The sequence below is a fragment of the Mustela lutreola genome, chromosome 4, assembly GCF_030435805.1.
Source record: "Mustela lutreola isolate mMusLut2 chromosome 4, mMusLut2.pri, whole genome shotgun sequence".
NCBI lineage: Eukaryota > Metazoa > Chordata > Mammalia > Carnivora > Mustelidae > Mustela > Mustela lutreola.
In genome coordinates, this window is record NC_081293.1 from 32,737,916 (window position 1) to 32,758,685 (window position 20,770).

General features: G+C 40.8%; 2 protein-coding genes across 6 annotated transcripts in view; one reads left to right on the forward strand and one right to left on the reverse strand.

Annotated features, from left to right (window-relative positions):
* The window catches only part of NOC3L (NOC3 like DNA replication regulator), a 28,094-nt gene extending 20,227 nt beyond the window's left edge, over positions 1 to 7,867 (forward strand). For 2 of the 3 annotated variants that reach the window (XM_059169413.1, XM_059169411.1), the window contains exons 14-21: positions 442 to 514; positions 595 to 658; positions 737 to 808; positions 1,753 to 1,934; positions 2,933 to 3,061; positions 3,728 to 3,825; positions 5,876 to 5,960; positions 6,309 to 7,867. In XM_059169413.1, the coding sequence (XP_059025396.1) occupies positions 442 to 514; positions 595 to 658; positions 737 to 808; positions 1,753 to 1,934; positions 2,933 to 3,061; positions 3,728 to 3,825; positions 5,876 to 5,960; positions 6,309 to 6,437 (832 nt within the window). In that variant the 3' untranslated portion in view covers positions 6,438 to 7,867. The remainder of the gene's footprint in view (positions 1 to 441; positions 515 to 594; positions 659 to 736; positions 809 to 1,752; positions 1,935 to 2,932; positions 3,062 to 3,727; positions 3,826 to 5,875; positions 5,961 to 6,308) is intronic. The other variant, XM_059169412.1, reaches the window with a different exon arrangement.
* A 3,124-nt stretch (positions 7,868 to 10,991) lies between these two features.
* The window catches only part of PLCE1 (phospholipase C epsilon 1), a 320,103-nt gene continuing 310,324 nt past the window's right edge, over positions 10,992 to 20,770 (reverse strand). For all 3 annotated transcript variants that reach the window (XM_059169408.1, XM_059169409.1, XM_059169410.1), the window contains 4 exons: positions 17,473 to 17,631; positions 15,580 to 15,795; positions 15,048 to 15,260; positions 10,992 to 12,368 (listed from right to left, as the gene is read on the reverse strand). In XM_059169408.1, coding sequence (XP_059025391.1) covers positions 15,072 to 15,260; positions 15,580 to 15,795; positions 17,473 to 17,631 — 564 coding nt within the window. In that variant the 3' untranslated portion in view covers positions 10,992 to 12,368; positions 15,048 to 15,071. The remainder of the gene's footprint in view (positions 12,369 to 15,047; positions 15,261 to 15,579; positions 15,796 to 17,472; positions 17,632 to 20,770) is intronic.

Sequence of the window (20,770 nt, forward strand, 5' to 3'; positions counted from 1 at the left end):
AGTTTGTTTAGTGCCTCATATATTCCTGCTGAGTATAGTGTCCAGCTGTAGATGAATTGCTAGAAAGGTCATTCTGGGGGTGCCTGGGTGACTCAGTGGGTTAAGCCTCTGCCTTGGGCTCAGGTCATGATCTCAGGGTCCTGGGATTGAGCCCTGCATTGGGCTCTCTGCTCAGTGGGGAGCCTGCTCCCCCCCCCTCCGCCCCCCGCCTGCTGCTCTGCCCACATGTGATCTCTCTTTCTCTATCCAATAAATAAATAAAATCTTAAGAAAAAAGGTCATTGTGAATTAATGAGAAGTATCAATAATTACCACCATCTGCATCATAACTAACATTGAAATAGGGAATATTAAAAATAGGACTTTAAAGTCAAGTTTAATTTCTAGCTGTTTTATTTGTGTTTTTAGGTCACCTGTTGACTAAGCTCTGTTTGATTCTAGGTTTGCTCACCTTATAAATGTGGAGTTTTTTGATGATTTATTAGTAGTACTGCATAATCTCATCGAGTCTGGTGTAAGTAACTCTACTAATGAATTTTTAAGGTATGAATGGTGATTATTATCCTCAGTGTCCTTCTCTCCCTTTTTTTCAAGGACCTGAGCTATCAAGAAAGTCTTCACTGCGTCCAGACCGCTTTTCATATTCTTTCTGGGCAAGGTAAAATATTTTCTTAATCAAGTTTTGTTTGCTTTACGTTTGGAGGCTGTAACATACCTAATTGTTGTAATTTCAAAGGTGATGTTCTGAATATTGATCCGATGAAGTTCTATACACATCTGTATAAAACACTGTTCAAGTTACATGCAGGTATGTACATTTAGATAATGTGTCTTGAATAAATACTTACCTTTTAAGAATATCTTGTGTGTAGTCAATGAAAAATAAGAAATCAGAATTGGTGTATTAAAATGTTGGCCTCTGAGGGCCACAAATCTGTATTTAACTTTATGTTAAGAGTTGGAGAGAGAGAATTTCCGGAATTGACTGGAGCTATGGTAGAACCCTCTGCATCTCCTGAGCAGCATAGCACTACTTCATTGGTTAAGGGAATGATTTGGGACAGGTATGACAGTCGTCTTGAGTTTTTCTGGAGTGCAGTGAAGCTGTATAATGAAAAAGTAATGATACTAGGTATTTACCCCAAAGATACAAATGTAATGATCTGAAGGGGCAGCTGCAGCCCAGTGTTGATAGCAGCGATGTCCACAGTAGCCATTCTGGAAAGAGCTGAGATGTGCATCAATAGATGAATGGATAAAGAAGATGAGATGTAAGTATGTAGATATACAATGGAATATTAGCTCTCAGAAAGGACGGATACATACCACTTACATCAGCGTGGATGGGACTGGAAGGTATTATGCTGAGTGAAATAAGTCAGTCAGAAAAAGACAGTTATACAGTGTCACTCATTTGAGGAACATAAGCAACAGGGTAGAAGACCACTGGGGAAGAGAGGGAAAGCGGAAGGGAAAGAAACCAGAGAGGGAGACAAACCATGAGAAACTCTTAAATAGGAAACTACCTTAGGGTTGCTGGAGGGTAGGGATAGGGAGTAACTGGGTGAGGGGCCTTAAGGAGGGCATGTGATGTGACGAGCACTGGCTGTTTTATGCAACCGATGAATTATGAAACACTACATCTGAAACTAATGATGTACTGTAGGTTGGTTGGGGTTGGCTAATTGACTTAAAAAAAAAAAAAACAAAAGGTAAGGAGAACAGACCTGAAGGGTATATCTGCTGTTTTAGGTGCTACCAATGAAGGTGTCGAGATTCTCCTCCAGTGCCTTGATGTGATGCTAACTAAGCGCAGAAAGCAGGTTTCTCAGCAGAGAGCCCTTGCTTTCATCAAGCGTCTTTGTACCCTTGCTCTTCACGTTCTTCCAAATTCAAGCATTGGCATTTTAGCAACTAACAGAATATTAATGCATGTAAGTAAGGATACAAAGCTAAGTTCAGTGGTAGTACAACACTGCTGTCTTGTTTGCATCTTTTTTCCCTATTTATGTTATTACTATGATAATGAAAAAATGGTAAAATCCAGAGAGAAAAGAACTATATAAAATTACAAAATGAAAGCATTTCCACCCCTGTTGATACTCTCCAGAGGTAACCATCCTACCATTTGTTGGGTTTCCTTCCAGCAAACTTTTTTTTTAGACTTTTTCATTCATATATAAAACGTACAGCACATACACATAGACAACACCACTTTTTTATGGTATACATTATAACTTTTTTTTTTAACACTAATGGTGATGGACACATTTTTGTGTCAGTACAAATATGTTTATAGCTCTTTAAAAAAAATATATTATTTTGGGGGTGTCTGGGTGGCTCAGTTGGTTAAGCATCTGCTTTAGGCTCAGGTCATGATCCCAGGGTCCTGGGATAGAACCCTGTGTCAGGAGGAGCCTGCTTCTCCCTCCCCGCTCCCTGCTACTCCCTCATTTGTGCGCACGTTTTCTCTCTGTTAAATAAATATAAATCTTTAAAAACAAATAAAAACACACCAAAAACATATTTTAGTTTCTAAGTAGGCTCTACCCAACATGGGGCTTGAATTTATGACCCCAAGATCAAGAGTCACTCCACCCATTGAGCCAGCCAGGCACTCTGCTTATGTTTCTTATTTAAGCATAAAAATCAAAATAAATTTAAATTCAGATGAAGGTACAGAATCCAGGAGTGCTTTCAGTTAAGCATCTGCCTTTGGCTCAGATCATGATCAGGGATTGAGCCCCCCCATTGGGCTTCCAGCTCAGTGGGAAGCCTGCCTCTCCCTCTCTGTGCCTGCTACTCCCCCTGCTTATACACAAGCTTCCTTGCTCTGTCAAATAAATAAAATATTTTTTTGAAAAAAAGTGTAGAACCCAATAACATTCTTTGCCAGTATTAATTACTTCTTTTTAATGTGACATTTTTGCAGACTTTCCCAAAAACAGATCTGTTGCTTGACAACGAGTCTCAGGGAAGTGGGGTTTTCCTTCCTGAGCTGGATGAACCCGAGTATTGCAATGCTCAGAACACCGCACTTTGGGAATTGCACGCACTACGGGTAAGGATGGTCCTTTCTTTGTGAGCAGTGTTTTTCACTTTTCCCCCAAGTTGTTATTATTGCCAGAGTCCTCAATATAATTTTGTTCTGGTATGGCCTTTTGGAGAATTCCTGTTTTACTAATCTACATTTTACTTTGCTCTTTCTGATTTTTAAGTTGATGAGGTGCATTTTCTAAGGAGGCAGAAAATGACATTTTTGTGGGGTGAGGTTTAGAAAATTGAACTCTTTCCCCAGCATGATCCGGAATGGAAGGTTTGTATTGGGTCCTGCCCAGGGAGACGCTGGTAGCCCCTCAGTTTCAAGAGGGTGGCACTGTAGTGATCCCACAGTGCGCGCGCATTGGAGGGAGCCTTGTAGCAAGTGTGTTTCAGGAAACCTGTTGGAAGCTAACTTTTTTCACTCTAAAAGAGAAATAGCCTCTTGATTTTTCTTTTCATACTATAAAAGCAAGACTGAACTACGTCCCTGGTAGCTTGGTCATCAGGTTTCATGTTGTCATCATGGGAGCAAAGAGTATTTTTTCTGTGGGTATGTGGTTACTGTGAATTACATATACGTACATGGTTGTAAAAAATGAGTGTGTGTTCGAGAAGATCTTTGCTGTAGCCCGTGTTTTATCAAGTACTGACCTGTACAAAATGTGGCTGTCCTGCTGTCCTTCAGAGACACTACCATCCTACCGTGCAGAGCTTTGCGGCTCACCTGATTGCCGGAGCCCCGTCCGAAGGCTCGCAAGCGCTCAAACCGGAGTTGAGCCGGAGGTAGGCATCAGACCACAAGCCGCGCCTGGTCACTATTCACGCTGAGCTGCCTGCTTTAGAAAGTGATAGATTTTGAAACACAAAGTACCAGTTGATCTGGATTTGGTCTCACTTCATATTCCTGAATTGTTCTAAGGAGAAAACATGCCGACCATGATTTTGTTAGTGTGTTTTTGGTAATCACTTAACATTTTTTTGGTTATAAAAAGTTTCACACATCAAGGTAAGTAGAAAGAATAGTGAAAACACATACCCCTGACACTCAGGTTCAGCAGTTAGTGAGATAATGCCATCTTTGCTCTGTGGGAATGTCCACGAGTCCAGCCGCGGTGGGTTCCTCCCCACCGTCGAATGGTTGCAGTAGGGCCAGCAGGGGAGGAGTGAGAAGAGTAGTGCTTTGCAACACTGTGGCTCAGAGGGGCCGAGCTTCCTGTCCGTGGGGCCCCCAGTTCTCTCGGTGCTGTGCGGCCTGACCTGCTGGTACTTCCAGCCTCCACTGTCAGCTCCAGATGGGGAGTAGCACCCTGCCCAGAGAAGTTCCTTTTCCAGCTTTTTATTCTGAAAAATTTAAAAGTACAGTAAAGTTGAAAAAATAACGACCTTTCCCCCTACAAAAAGAGGCAATTACACAGAAAAGGAAGTGACATAAAAAATACCCTTGTAATATACTCACCACACAGAGTTAATATTTTGGTGTAGCTTTTTCTCATTTGCAGCCTGCTGGTTTCTCTGATTTGGAGATCAAAGACAGGTGACTGGTAGGCCAGCAAACTGGCATTCTGGGCCTCTTCAGAGTTTAAACAAAAATGGAATTATTTGCTATATTTTAAATACTGGACAAATTCACCTAAAAGTTCCAACTTCTCTTGAAGGTACTGGGAGACTTAGGAAAATAGGTCTATATTTTACACAGCAGAAGTCAGCTGCTTCCTCCCTCTAAATGAGGCAGAAACTCTATAGTTTTCCATGAACCCTTTTCCTTCTGGGTATTATAAAGATAACTTTTGGCCTTATTAAATGAAAAAGTGGCCCATTTTTTCATCCTCATACTTCCTGTCTGTCCTCCGTCCTTGTTTTTTAAAAGGGAAAACAAGGAGAAAACAATTACCTGTCTGTTTTCTTTTTTTTTTTTTTTTTTTTTTTTTTAAAAAAGATTTTATTCATTTGACAGAGAGAGATCACAAGTAGGCAGAGAGGCAGGCAGAGAGAGAGGAGGAAGCAGGCACCCCGCTGAGCAAAGAGCCCAATGTGGGACTCGATCCCAGGACCCTGAGATCATGACCCGAGCCGAAGGCAGCGGCTTAACCCACTGAGCCACCCAGGCGCCCCAACCTGTCTGTTTTCTTATTCCTGATCTTTTTCTGGCATGTTTTTGTCAGAGATCTTGATCCGGGCCTCATTTATGTCAGAAATTTCTTTCTCTGGAGGATGATGAAGAAAGGGTTTATCCTGAAAGCTTGAGAAGGGAAACTCATGATGGTCTTGCCCTGGAGGGTGGAGCTTGGGATGAGACTCTAATTGTAATCCTTGGAGGCCCCTGCTGATTTCCTTCCAGGAATGTGAACCAATCCCAAGTCACTGAAGATTCGTTTACATGCTGTGGGTATGGATGGTTAGTGTGTCCTAAATGGACTTTCTTTGCTTTTGATCCAGGCCAATAACTGAGGGGTTGAGCTATTTGAAATCCATGGAGGGTAACTCTGCTTCACTTGTCTGGCCCCCATGACCTTGTTGCGTATTGTCTGCATAACTGGTTGAGTTGGGATTTGATCACACTGAGTTGGAGTTCTGCTCAGCCTTGTTTTTGTCCAGGCCTGTATTTCTAAATGTGTACCAGGCCTCTCTGAGGTAGATTTCATTGATGAGCATTGTCACTACATGAGTATTTAGGATTTATTTTAGCAGTATGTTAGTTTGTTGGTTTCAAGAGCAGGATTATCTTGTACTTTACTATATGGGTTTAGAATAGTGAGTCCTCTTTGAGTACAGTCCAGTTATTTTCAGGTTATACAGATACAGTGATGTTTTTATATTCTTTCTGTGATTATAGATCAGCTGCAGAACTTTTTCAGACATACAGCATGGGTGCAATGACATTCAATCCTCCTGTTCAGTCTTCAAGTTCCAAAAAGAAGGTATGTGATGTTTTTTCATTATCTTTTTTTTTAAAGATGAAATAAAAACTAAATGTCTCTTATCAACTGATTCCATCTTGCTTAACTAAATATATTATAGGGAGATTTTTTTTCATGTTTAGGAGTTGCTGATGGTAGGCGGGATCTCTGGGGTTGGGACTCTGGAGATGGTCATGAGACTTTGGTTCAATGTAAGCTGTGTCCTGGACCTGAACCAGTGCTTGGCACTGTCAGGTTTCATATGTTGGTTTGGGGTCTACTGTTGACATTTTCAGTTTTGCTCACAGCTTGGCTTTTGTTTATGTTACAAGAACTTTTAATGTGAGTCACTTTGAATATTTTTTTCAGAGTGAAGTTTTACAAGGGGATTTGTTTTTGAATGAAGATTTAAATCAACTAATCAAAAGACATTGCGGTGAAGTAACTACTCACTTGCCTCTGGATTTTGCTAAATATTTGAAAACATCACTGCGGTAGTAGAAGGAGTCACTGGACTTTCTCTTATATTTGTGTTTGATTCGATGGACATAGAGACCTACCGTTACTTTGGGACATTCTCTTTTTATACAAGGGAAGCTTCCTAAGAAGATTAGCAGAGGAGGAAGAATTACCCTTTCTTTGCTTGGCACAGAGTTCTGTCCCAATTCTGAAATTGTCATTAAGAAAGGAGAATTGAAAACTATCTACCTGCACATTTGGAAGTTTTTTAATGACATTGCCTTTTTTTTTGACATTGCCTTTTTAAAACTTAATATATATCTTGGGGCACCTGGGTGACTCAGTTGGTTGAGTGTGCGCAAACATTGGGCTCCGTGCTAGGTATGGGGCCTGCTTAAGACTTTTTCTCCCTCTGTCCCAACCCTCAGCTTGTGCCCACACGTGCTCTCTCTCTCTCCCCCCATCCCCGCCATCTCTTTCTCTCTCCCTTTCTAAAAAAAACCCCCCCAAAACAAAAAATGTAATCTTAAGTTATAGTTATAGTTTCAAAAAAATCTTTGGAGTGAACTTAATTGGATTATAGTTGCTGGATTAAAATGAGGGCATAGAGCGCAGAAAAATCAAGACCATGAGATTGCTTTTTATCATTCAACTACTCTTTACCAAAACTCTTTCAAATGAAATAAATGTATTTTTATTGTAACACCAAAGATGAAAATGAAAAAAAACTCTGTATTTGAGTATATTTTCAGGAAGAGTTTTTTTAAGTATTTTTTTTTTTAAGATTTTATTTATTTATTTGACAGAGATCACAAGTAGACAGGCAGGCAGAGAGAGAGAGAGAGAGGGAAGCAGGCTCCCTGCTGAGCAGAGAGCCTTATGCAGGACCCTGAGAGCATGATCTGAGCCGAAGGCAGCGGCTTAACCCACTGAGCCACCGAGGTGCCCTTCAGGAAGATTTTTAAGAAAAGAAAAATTAGCTTGAAATTAGATACCAGGTTCATTGGCTCTGGCTGAATGATACACTTTAATTAGTAACCTGATGTGATCTTTGTAAAAGAGAACGAGGGTGTTCATTATGGCTACTTTCAAAAAAAGGTTGAATGTGATTGTAGTCTCTTCACGGTGCTTCTCATTTTCCGCTGTGTTCTGGAGCGTCATGGGGGAAGAACTGCTCCTGGATGGAAAAACCAAGTTGAAGACTTGACTCTGTTTAAGGATAAATGGTGCCTGTTTAAGGGCTTTTCTTCGTTTACTTCTCTTTCTCCTGCTCCTCCTTCTCCTCCTCTTTTTCCTTTGTCATCATTGTCTTTGTACAGTTACGGTCCTGTTCTTATGAATATAATTAAAAAACAGTATTTTACCTAAGCTACTGCCATATTCGAGGAACGGTCTGTGAAATAAGTTTTTGTAACAACCAGTTATAAATATTCTCTGTGATTAATTGAATAAAACAGCTGGTTTTTTTTTTTTTTTTTTTTGCTTCCTATTCTTATGATACGAGAATTAAAAAAAAACACACAGCAGTCCCAACTAAATAGATCTCTTATGTCTTCAAAACTATAGAAGCCAATTCTTTTGGTCTGGAGCTTAAAGCTCTTTTTTCCCCCCTCACAATGTAAATGAAAATAGAAAGTTCCTTTATTACTCCTGTTTAATGGGGCTCAATAGTGCATGTTAATCTTTTAACATATTCTTATATGTGATTTTAAAACGTGTTTTTTATGCTTATTTAAGGAGAATGTACAATTTAACATAAATATTTGCTTTTAATCCACATTTTAGATACAAAACAGGGTCCAAAAATGTTATGAATAGTGTTTGGATGACGACAGGGTCTTTCCCCATCAGAGCACAGGTGACCATTACATGTCACAAACAATTTATTTTCCAAACATATACAAATACATTTTTATTTCACTTTGGCAGCAGAAACTGTAGGTGAAAAATCAGTTTTAAAGTAGGAATTCATTAACTATTTCACACTTGTATTATGCTTTTACCCTTCTAGTTACATACATAGAGAATCACGGTGGGACCATAAAAATATACATCTAGCATTTGAATGCTCTATGAATTTGGGAATGAAATTTATTGGTGCATAAACTTCTATGGCCTATATTGATGAGTTTCATTTTCAGAACTAAATATCCTAGTCAGTTACCCACATACACCCTGAGGCTATAACAAGCTACAGCCATTAATATATAATTTTTTAACTAGACAACTATCGAGCACCTACTGTGTGCTTAGCACTGTGCTAGGCACTTAAAAGTGAAGTGGGGGTAATAACAGGTGTAAGACACAGCACAGTCTTCCATGGTCTTGCATACTAAGATCATTCACACAACATTTTAGAAAATGCAATGTTACCCAATTCGGTGCCAGAGTGAATTAGTTCAAAGTTCAGAGGCCTAGGAAAGGTCTCAGAAATCTGCTTGAGCATAGTCTATTTGGGATCTAAGAGATGTATATGAATAACTTGGTAATCATGGAGATTCATGATTATAAATGGAGATTCATAATTCACGGAGATTCAGGAACATTTCGGTCATTCCATGTCAGAATCCTTAGCCATCAGCCAAAGATTCCTTTAGGAATTTGACACTTCAAATGGCTAAGAATGTACACATTGGTAACAGCACACCAGACCCTGGGAATACTGACCGAAGAATGGTCTTTGTGTAGGAGGCGGTCTTCCTTTTCTAATAACTTGGTGGAGGGTCTAGGTGTTCACATCCTTTCACTTTGCTGCTCACATAAGAGAAGCAACTGTTAGGGGTCTGAGGCAGCCATCTAGACAGCTATAGGCTGTAGGTTGTAGGCTGCCTCACTGCCAAGTTGGAAAGCAGACACCAGCCAGAAGAATCCTACTCTTCTTTTGGTGTGGTGGCAGTTAATTCAGTTCTACCAGGCAGAATGCAAGCTCTGTTACTTGTCAGAATTAAGCAAGGCCTGTGGGTCCCCAGGCCCCTAGAGGATGACAGGTATACAAAGCTACTGGATAGGGAAAGAGAAGAGAGGAAGGGGAAGATGTAGTTTGAGAAAGGAGTATGTGCGTGGCGGGGGGGGGGGGTGGGGGGTGGAGGGGAAGGCTCTGCATTAGTGAGCCTCCAGTGTTTCCCAGGCCCTTGAGATGGGAGACCTTTGTATGAAAGCTAATTTAAAAACTACCTGTAACTCAATTTTGTTGAGTTGCAACCCCCATTTATCCCCAACTGGAGAATTTATAAGTAACTATTACTTGCTAAGGATAGAATGACATGAAAAGAGGCATTTCCCTTAAAAGGGCATTTTTTGCCTAAACAGTATTGTTAACTTCCTACAGATTTGCCCTCAAACTTACCCTCAATTCTTTGATGACCTCAGGCAACCTTCCATTATTTTGTAAAACAATCAGTTCCAGATGAACAGGTGACCCAGAGGAAGTTAGTCTTTCTTCAGCATCACAGACCACGTTGGATTCTTATTTAGTCTTTCTTCACCAGCTACACGTATGCTGTAAAGTTGGCATCACCTAACAATAACAGAACTCATGCTCCTTTGTTTTTGGTAAAGCATGTTAAAATATTTTTCCTCAAAATCTTGTCATAAGCCTAGTTTGCATATTTAGATTCTTTTCCATATCAACTTTACTGATAAAAGTTTGCTACCCAGATTTTCAGGAGTCTGAAAAGTATGAAGTGGTAATGGGTAGAGTTGAGGTGGCCATTTTCGATTTATTCTAAATAATAGGTTAATTTCTTTCATTTGGTATACTAACATAGCTAGATCAGAGAAGATACAAGTAAAAATTTCATATATTTGACAAACACCAAGTTGTGCCAGTTAGTTGTAATAGAGGTTAGTTGTAATAGAGCAGGTGCTTTACATTTTGAGCAACGTGTCCTTCAGAAAGTCCCGAAGACTCTGATACAACGGAGCACGTGCTTTCACCGCAAAATGGAACGAACAACTAAGTTGGGTTCAACATAGGCAATACATTCACTTGTGAAACCTAGTCTCACTATAGTCTCAGGGAATTTCAGATTCTGTCATGCACACAAATCAGCTATGTTATAGATGGTAGGGTGGGGCGGGGCTTGAGCTTAGAGTCAAGGCCAAGTGCTAAACCTAGAGACCAGTCTTGCTTCTTACCCCTTACTCTGCACGGTTTTCATTTTGACTCTTAGGCAGTATGGGCAGTACCTCAGTTTTCAATATAGGATAAACCAAACCAGAGGAAAAGATGCCAATTTTATAGAAGCATGATAAAGTATTTCTGGAATATGTTTTTAAATGGGTCAGTATTGTGCATTTCTTACAGATTGATGATTTGATAAGAAGCCTGTAGCACTGGGCAAACTACATTCAATTGGAATAGCTTGAATTCTGTCGACAAGCAAATGGTGGCTATAGCATTAAGGCTTTCAGTCAGTAACTTACAACAACATGAAAGCTCTCTGGTTTATTTTTAACACTTCTGATTTTAGACTATGCAAAGAACTGGGGACTGTTTTATTCATTTTTATAATTAGTAAAAATATTTATCAAAGAAAAAGTTAGGATTTTTCGTGTGCTTTATAATTTGAAGAAAAAATTTGAATATTGGTAGAAAGGTAAAATTTGAATTTTACTTTAGAGGAACACACATTACATTTTAAAAGTCATAATTTGCTTCATACCAAGAATAACAAGAATCCTTTATACTTACATGATAGTTTTATACAGCAAGATTTTAAAGATAATATATCTTAAATGGCAGTTATAACTTGGAGCAATAGCTCTTCAGTTAATCAGAAATGAAAATGAAGCTTTTTTTTTTAACATGAAATTCTGGCCCATGTCATGTATTCAGAGCATACATTTTTTTTTGTTGTTGCTAGATTTGTCTTAAAAGTGAGAACCAGTAATGCTTTTAATCGATAAGTGATATCAAGAAAGCTATGTATAATAAATATATAAGTACAGTGTCAGTACAAACCTTGTAAAATAAATAAATTTGAACACCAGCTCAGTCTACTTTTGCTTTAAGAAATGGTTAAATTTCTTGTTAAGATGTCACAACTCAGTAATTAATTTATACATCATTCTAAATTCAATTTGTGAAAACCAAAAGTGGAATAATCTGTGAATACATAAGCAATAAACTTAAAAAAAAAAAAAAAAAAACAACAACCCAGCATCATTCTCTACATAAAAAGAGATGCTAAAGAAGAGTCCACTACGGTGCATAATACATAACCTACACCGAATTACTCTTTAATGACTCCTACAGGATGTATCTACATTTGCCCCGAAGTTTCCAATTGTCATCCATGACGTGTAGGACTGAACTAGCTTACTTGTTTTCAGACCTCTGTGGTCTTGTTCCCAGTTTTCTAAGTCAGGTCAGCAAACTATGGCTCTGTGCCGAATCCAGCCTGCCACCAGGTTTTTTATGGCTCTTGAACTAAGAATAGTCTTTATGTTTTTGAGTGATAGAAAAAAAACCCAAAAGAGAGTTATTAGTGACGTGAAAATACATGAAGTTGCGATTTCAGCGTCTGTAAGTGGTTTTATTGGAACACAGCCACACTCACATCTGTATGGTCTGTGGCTGCTTTTGCACTGTTACCAGCTGAGCTGAGTGGCTGCAGTGGAGACCAAAGGACCCAGAAAGCCTAAAATCCTTACGGTCTGGCCCTTTATGGACAGAGTTTGCTGACCCTTGTTCTAAGTCCGTCACTGCAAGCTTAGCAGTGTTCCGACTGCTGACATTTATAAAATGGCCACCTCCTGGGCTTCTTGGTTGCATTCATCAGGAAACTAGGTGGTAGGTAGCCCGGTGCCATTTTGCTTGACCTCAGCGTGGACTTCACATCATGTGTGAAGAAGTCTTCAGTTCAGAAATCATCAGTTTCCAGTTTAAGTCTGATGAAGGTAAAGGAAATAATATTTGTTTCTACCATGTTCACTCTTGACTTCAACTTCTTACCAAAGGATCTTCACCTGTAAAGTGGTATACATAGGTTTGTGAGTATATTTAAAATGAAGGAGCAGCAACATCTGCAGTGTAGTAGCAAGGGTTTAGTGTGGTTCAACAAAGAGAAACCCATAATTCTGGTGGCTGGTTTAGAAGAGCGAGTCTTGGCCATAAACTTGCAGTCAGTGTTGGGATGCCTGGGTGGCTCAGTGGGTTAAAGCCTCTGCCTTCGGCTCAGGTCATGATCTCAGGGTCCTGGGATCAAGTCCTGAATTGGGTCCCTGATCAGCAGGACCCTGCTTCTCCAGCTGCCTGCCACTCCCCCTGCTTGTGCTCTCTCTGACAAATAAATAAATAAAATCTTCCAAAAACAAACAAACAAACTAACTTGGGGTGTCATAACGTGGTGTTCCTGGGAGGTGGAACGTGAGCCCGTTTCTGGCCTGGAACACCACAGCCTTTCGAAGGATTTTTAAAATCACAATCAGATGAACTAAAGCTTTTCTAAAAGGTGGGATTCTTTCAATTCTGCATCGTTTCAGAGAAGAGTAAGGTAAATAATTGTTTAGGATTTCTTAAATTATTAAGGAGTAACTGAAAACTTCAGGAGTGAAAGTTTTAGAACATGAAACCTTATGTTCTCGAAAACACTAAACTTGCCTTCTTGTGAACACAGAAAATCTCTTCTGAGAAGCATCCCTTTCTGAGGACACTGTAAAGAAGTTTATAACATGAGAGTCACATTCCCATAGTTCCAACCATAGCTGTTTTTTAAAGAAAAACTTCCCCAACTTTAAGCAAAGCTGAGGTCAACTGAATGATTCTGAATGTCTGCTTGCTTTAGGAAAATACAGTCCAAAGGCATACTTCTAAATCCACTCCCTCCCTCACCCCCATAATGCTCATTTGTAGTAAGCTTCTCTGAGTCAGACATCCGGAGGCGTTGCCCTCCTACAGACTTCCTTAATCCTGCGGCACAATGAGGACTCCGTTCATGCGGAGTGTGATGCTACTATCACTATGGAGGTCAGAATAGAGGGGTATGTACAACCTTACATCTCGGATTCATTTGATATTAAGTTCTTGATCTGAGAAAATATTTTGAATTTTGATTACTGTCCTTAACAGTGTCTGCTCACAGACCCACTGCCAAGGTGAAGCATTCTCTGAAAAACTGGAGAGGCTCAATACTGGTGCTTAGTCCTAAAGAGAAGTGTTCTGTGCACAGTCACTATTATCCGATGTGTGATGTGGATTGCTGCTCTGGCTCTGAGAGTTCCTTCAGATGAGCCTTTACATACAGAACCTATGTATCCGTGAACCTCTCAGAGTAGCTGGATACGCCGGTGGTCTGCAGGAGGGTGTTTCCTGTATTTGGTCCCATCTGTTGTTTTCGAAGAGCTTTGTATGTGTAGTACGGGGCACTGATTATCTTAGGAGTTTCTCCTTAAATGTAGAAACATAGGCTCAGTGTATTGGACCTTCTTTTGTGCTCTTAAAAATCAGATTAGGTCCTGCCAAAAGGTATCAATGAATTCTTTAATCGTGAGCTTCTACAATTTTATATAAGAAATTCCTGATCATGGGGCGCCTGGGTGGCTCAGTGAGTTAAAGCCTCTGCCTTCAGCTCAGGTCATGATCCTGGGGTCCTGGGATGGAGCCCCGCATTGGGCTCTCTGCTCTGCAGGGAGCCTGCTTCCTCCTCTCTCTCCGCCTGCTTCTCTGCCTGTGATCTCTGTCAAATAAATAAATAAAATCTTAAGAAAAAAAATCCTGATTCTGATAAAGGCAGACGATGAAGCCCCACAGTGTAAGCAGCAATGCCTTCACCATGGTAGCAGTCTCTCAATTTTAGAACGACAATGGCTTAGGTAAGGAGTGGGCTTTAATAATCACTGGGTGGTTCATTAAGAAATTAAAAAAAAAAACAGTAACAACTAGGTTAATTTTTTTTTTTTTTAATTGGGTTTCATGTAATTTGTTTGAAGACGGAACGACATTCACCCTGTGGACACCAAGCGGTGGGTGGGCCACCGAAGTGAGTTCACTGCAGTTTCCAGATAGAGGCTGTTATGCAGTTTTGAATGCCGGATTTTTATTTTTTTAATTGAGGCAGACCGTGATGAGGTTATTGAGGCTAAATCAAACCTCAAAGTGGACAGCATGAAACTAAAAATCCAAAGGAATGAGAGCTGAATGACCCATAGTAGTCCTTCGAGAATATTTGTGTTAGTAGTGGTTAAGGCAGGTCCAGGTCTGATAAAATAAGGCTGATGTAGTAGTTTGAACAAGTTGGTTGTCTTCTTGGGACCTTCGTTAGGCTATCTACAAAACCAGTTGGTCTAAAATTAAAATGCTGATGGGACGCCTGGGTGGCTCAGTGGGTTAAGCCTCTGCCTTCAGCTCAGGTCATGATCTCAGGGTCCTGGGATTGAGCCCCGCATCGGGCTCTCTGCTCAGTGGAGAACCTGCTTCCCGCTCTCTGCCTGCCTCTCTGCCTACTTGTGATCTTTCTCTCTGTCAAATACATAAATAAAATCTTAAAAAAAATAAAATTAAAATGCTGAAGGCACATGGATCTTCAAAACCCTTTTCCTATTTTTTAGGTACGATTCTCATCTGCCTTCAGGGGACATCGTCCTCTGGGCCTGCTATGCCTTACACAGTGGGCCCCCATTTCAGAATGACACAGTGACTCAGTCTACCTGGGTAAAACATGCCAGCCTCGGTTATTGTCGGTAGTCTATGGCATCACTGGAGGGCAAGCTGCCCACTGGTTTCTCCTCCTTGCTTTGGACACTTTCTGAGGCCAAGACCTGAGAAGATGATGTGAGTCCTCGGGGCTGTTTAGTTGACTTGGTGAACTTCTTGAATTCACTTGCAAAAGAAATGCCTTTTCTTTTGTCTTCTCTGGATGCCTGTGGAAAAAAGAACCTTCCATGGGTATAAGGTGAAAGCCAGGATCCTCAATCATCTGCCACACTATCCCTTTCCTCTTCCTCTCTAGTTGGTAGAATTTTGGGAAGAAGTGCTGAAGGAGCCCTCGCTCAAGACTACTTACTCACAGTGGAGTACATTTCTTTTTATGCAGTGAAAGTGAAGCCAAACTATTTTCTCCCTACTAAACCCTTGACTCAGAACCTTTCTCCTAGATTTCATAAGTTCCCAGATTTGATTACCACATGGTTATGAGTATCAAATGCTTTGTGGAGAGAGGAAAAGAACTTTGAACTTTACCTGCACCTGCTCCTTTAGCTTAAGGATGAATTTTCCTGCACCTTTCCACTTGCTCTGGGCTTGAAACACACATTCCTGATCCAAAAGAACCCTCTGGGAGGACTTCGGGGTAGAAGACTTCTTGGTAGCATCTTTCACCACTTCTTCCAAAAGCACATAGTCACTCGGGTTGGGGTTGCTCAGGATGCTATAGGAATATTTGGCTTTGCATAAGGTCTGAAAGAGAAGTTATAGTCCACTGAATATAGACACAGTATCTCCAACACTTGCATTCATTCTGAAGGAAACCTGAAGGCGGGAAGATGTCACAGACTTTTAGAGGAGGGGGATCTATCTCAGATTGCATCGTCCCATGGTTGCACAGTTGTTGCCTGTAACATGCTCTCCCAGGTTACCTGATTGGGCTTCACAGCAGACCGTGATGTAGGTATTACGGCCCCATTTTCAGACAAGGAAACAATACAGAGGTTAAGCAGACTCCAGAGAATGCACAGCTAATGAGTAACAGAAGATGGACGTGGACTGGGTCTATGAGCACCAAAGCTCATAGACATGAAGGTCACACAGACCGGGAGGAACAGAACCCTGATCCTAGGCAGCCCCTCTATCACGTTTTTGGATGTGGAGAACATTTTAGTAATTTACCCGGTCTCCCTTCTCATTTAGTATAAGATCGTCTTTCACGTACGCATTTATTTGCTCATCAAATGCTTAGTGAGGGCCTTCTGTGTCCCAGATACTGTACTTTGGGGGAGAGAAAGGTGAAAAAAACAAACATAGGTCTGGACTCTGAAGGAGACAAATATTAACCATGCCATCGTGCGGCAGGAAATAGCACCTAATAGTGCTTACCAGGTGCTGGGCATTGTACATCTTACGTGTATTTACTGACTTAATCTTCACCACAACCCTGTGTGGAAAGGACTATTACACAGTCTCTGCATTGTGGAGGTAGTAGCTTACCACATAGGATATAATAATGTGTGCTGGAGCCAAAAGGACTGGGCCAATGAGGTCAGATGTGGTGGGACTCTCCACACAACAGAAACTGGCCAACACTAAAAACCAGTTGGGCTTTTTCTTCTTCTTCTTCTTTTTTTCCTTAAGAGAGCCAGTTAACCAGCACACCACCGTAACTGAGGCACTAAGAAGGACAGCTGGGATATGAACTCAGCAACTTATTATTTATTTATTTATTTATTTATTTTAACAAAAAAGGATTTTATTTATTTATTTGACAGACAGAGATCACAAGTAGGCAGAGAGGCAGGCAGAGGGAGAGGAGGAAGCAGGCTCCCCGCTTAGCAGAGAGCCCGATGCGGGACTTGATCCCAGGACCCTGAGATCATGACCTAAGCCGAAGGCAGAGGCTTAACCCACTGAGTCACCCAGGTGCCCCTGAACTGAGCAATTTAATGTAGAGTCTGTGCTGTTAACTATTATGCTCTACCACTTTTCAAATGGGTAGTTAATAAACCCAAACCATGACGGGACTTGAAGGAAGGAGATACAGTCCTTCGAAACATGTACACAAAGAAGCATGACTTAGAAGAGGGAAAGGGCCTGAGAAGGCCTCCGGCATGTCCTCTGTAAAATCTCAGAAACAGTCACCAGGGACTGGCTTAGGCATTTCTGGGACAATGAAATTACTCCTCTGTGGAGTCCCCTCCTAAATCTTTTCCCAACAGTTTCACGGAAAGTGGGACTCATGATAGATACCAGGCAAATGTCTGCTGAAGGAATGAACTAGTATGTCCTAATCTAGAGGCACAATCTCCCTTTTCAGATACCCATTGGTCTAGAACTTCATTCATAAAATGAGCTGACATCTGATTTGTGCCAGTGGTTTACAGTGAGGAGCCGACTTGAGGCGAGCGAGGGTGAGGCTTTCACCTGCTGAATGACATCCTGTGCGGTGCTGACACGGGGCGCTTTGATGACCGTTCGAGGTTGCTCTGGAGAAACATCATGCACTTGGACAAAGAAACTCTCCTCCTCGGAGCTCAGGATCACCTCCTTGTCATCTTGAATAATGCTTCTCTCTTCTAGGTTCTATGTTAGAAAAAGAAAGAAAGTATGAGTAAATGGTAAAATGATGAAGAAAAAGAAAGAAAAACTCAGCGAAAATGTGAGCTGTATCTGGGCAATGTGGGAACTATTTCTCAGCTTTCTATTTCATATACGAGTTAATAGTTCATAAATGATTCTACAAGGATATCCATGTCTTCTGAGAGGAAGAAAGTAATGTAGGTATTTCTGCTGATGTTTACAGACTGATAAGGTCTGGCTCACAGTGAGCCAGTAGATCTCTATATACTACAGAGTCCAAGTCAACTGTAGATACATTTGTAAAAGGACAACATACCATATTGCCAATGACCAAAAGCCAAATAAGAACACCGTGAATTACATTTAAGAGAGAGCCCATCCATTCCCTACACAGGCCTTGGGCAATTAAGGAATGCTAGACATTCGAACAATGAAACATGCAAACAGACTCTCAGCCAGACTGGATGGACAGAACCAGCAGTGAAAAGGCTGAAGGTTAGGATACACTGCAACGAATATCGACAAAATTCTCAGTAAGTGTTGAGAATTGGTCATCAGTTTAATTGGCTTTTGGTGACTCGGCTTTCAGTAAATTTTACACATGTAACTATATATTAAATATATATTTAGATATATCTATAGATATATGAATCTTATTAAAATTTTTAAAGAGTATAGAAATATATCAATAAAAAGTCAAACTTTCCCCATCATCAGCTTTTTCTTCCCCTCTCATCTTATTCTCCACAAAAAACCCCACTGTTGTTAGGTTATATATGCTTCTAAACATCTGCTATCGATCTATGTATTTTTTTTTTTAAAGATTTTATTTATTTATTTGACAGAGAGAGATCACAAGTAGGCAGAGAGGCAGGCAGAGAGAGAGGAGGAAGCAGACTCCCTGCCGAGCAGAGAGCCCGATGTGGGACTCGATCCCAGGACCTGAGATCATGACCTGAGCCGAAGGCAGCGGCTTAACCCACTGAGCCACCCAGGCGCCCATGATCTATGTATTTTTGTGTGAACAAATATATACAATGAAACCCTGCAATTATGTGAATTTAGGTATAATATGATTATCGAATGGCTCCTGATTTTGTTAGCGCCATTCTCAAATGAAAGGTAGCTTACAGTTCTCTTCCGCAAGGTGGGGGGTGGTCTGAAGGGGGAAGGTCAGCTCTATCCCAGGAGCTGAGCATTTAGCAGGAAAGTCCCTGGATCTCTAACAGTCTCCTGGCCTAATCTCCTCAGATCAAGCCACTGAAATGATGCTAACTAACCAGAAAAATCCAAGAATCACTGCCACTCTCCTGGAGGTTCCAACCAGCGGTATGGCCCAGAATTGTCCCGGGCAATATTGAAGTCTGAATGCCACCAGGTGGCGCCAAACTGCAGCCACGACCAGAAAGAATAGGTTCCTGGAGCTTCTTGCCAACCAGCCCCCCAGGCTCACTCCAATCATTTCATTAATCTTGCAATCATGGTTCCTACAATTTTCAGGACTGATGTTTTTGGACCCCATTTGTTATCTTATGGGTGTTGGGGAGGGGAGAGTTACTGTCTATTTTTATTATATAAACTCCATATAATGTTTTTCAACTTGTTTTTTTGTCCCCACTTAAAAGATTGTGGTGTTTAGTTCAATTTTAGGTCCAATTCCTAGATATTTAGCTGTGTAATACGTCACTATGTTGATCAAAATATATTTAGCCAGTTGGAGAGTAGGGCTGGGTGGTAATTCATCTGACATAATTTATAATCCGTATCTTGAAAACCAGGAAGCCAAGAAGCATAAAAAAACCAAAAAAGGTTCTAATGGACACATAAAATACCTCAATAACTATGCAATAAACATTACTTTTAAGAGAGCTCCTTGGAGCCTTACTCAGAACTTATTTATTTCCAAGGAGTTTTCTGCCCACATATTGGAAGGCTCAGGTTACACCAGAACAATGGCCCTCACTTGTAGCTCTTTATAGCTTATTAAGCATTTTTTTACATATTGTCTGTAAGTTTGGCGTGAGTCTCATGGCAATATTTTTCAATCAGGCAGAATAGTTTCTCTTACAGATTTACAAATTAGGGCACAGAGTTTTACATAAGTTAAATGAGCTGTACAGGGTCATCTAATTTGTGGCAGAGCAAGGTCTGTCTGATTTCAAGTCTGGCAGGTAGCCCAGGAGGGCATACTGACCACAGGAAGATGTGATCCTGACAGCCTGAGAACCCAGAAGACAAGAAAACTATAAAAAGCAGGCAGGCAGGCAGACAGAGGTCAGAGATCATGGAGGGCAGTTTGGGGACTTTCAATATATAGGCAATCTGCATACTTATCTCACTAGTTCCACAAAATGAAATACATGGAAATACTTATAGCCCAAATCTATCAACTATGCTTGTATCTGCTTGCATTCAATAACTGCTAAATTCATTCATTCAGTCAGTAAATATTTACTGTGTGTCACTATGCACCAGATCAACCTAAACACTTAAATGTAATTTGTTCTCTTAGCAGACACATGTCAGTCATTTAAAAAATCTCCCCATGCTTAGTGGCTCAGTCGGTTATGTTTCTGCCTTCAGCTCGGTTCATGATGCTGGAGTCCCGGAATCGAGCCCCACATGGGGCTCCCTGCTCAGGGGCGAGTCCGCTTCTCTCTCTCCCTCTGCTCCTCCTCCTGCTTGTGTTCTCTCTCTCACTCACTCTCTCTTTCAAATAAATAAATAAATACAATCAATCTTAAAAAAAAAAAAAAAATCTCCTTCCCACAAAAGCATTGTGTAGGAGAGCTTGCTGTATTCTCTCCCTCAGAAAAATGCTTGTTAGCCTTCCTTTCTAATTTATCCCCCTGACGCTTCAAAATGCATCTCTTCCACCAGCCCTTATGAAATATTTATTCCTGGGGTCTCTACAGCTTGTTTTCATATGCATTTTAAAGATTTTATTTATTTACTTTAGAGAGAGATTGCTAGAAGGGGAAGGATCGAAGTGGGAGGAGCAGAGGGGGAGGGAGAGGGACAAGCAGACTCCATCCTCAGCATGGAGCCCCACATGGGGTTTGGTCCCAGGAGCCTGAGATCATGACCTGAGCTTAAACCAAGAGTCAGATACTTAATCGACTGAGCCACCCAGGCGACCCTC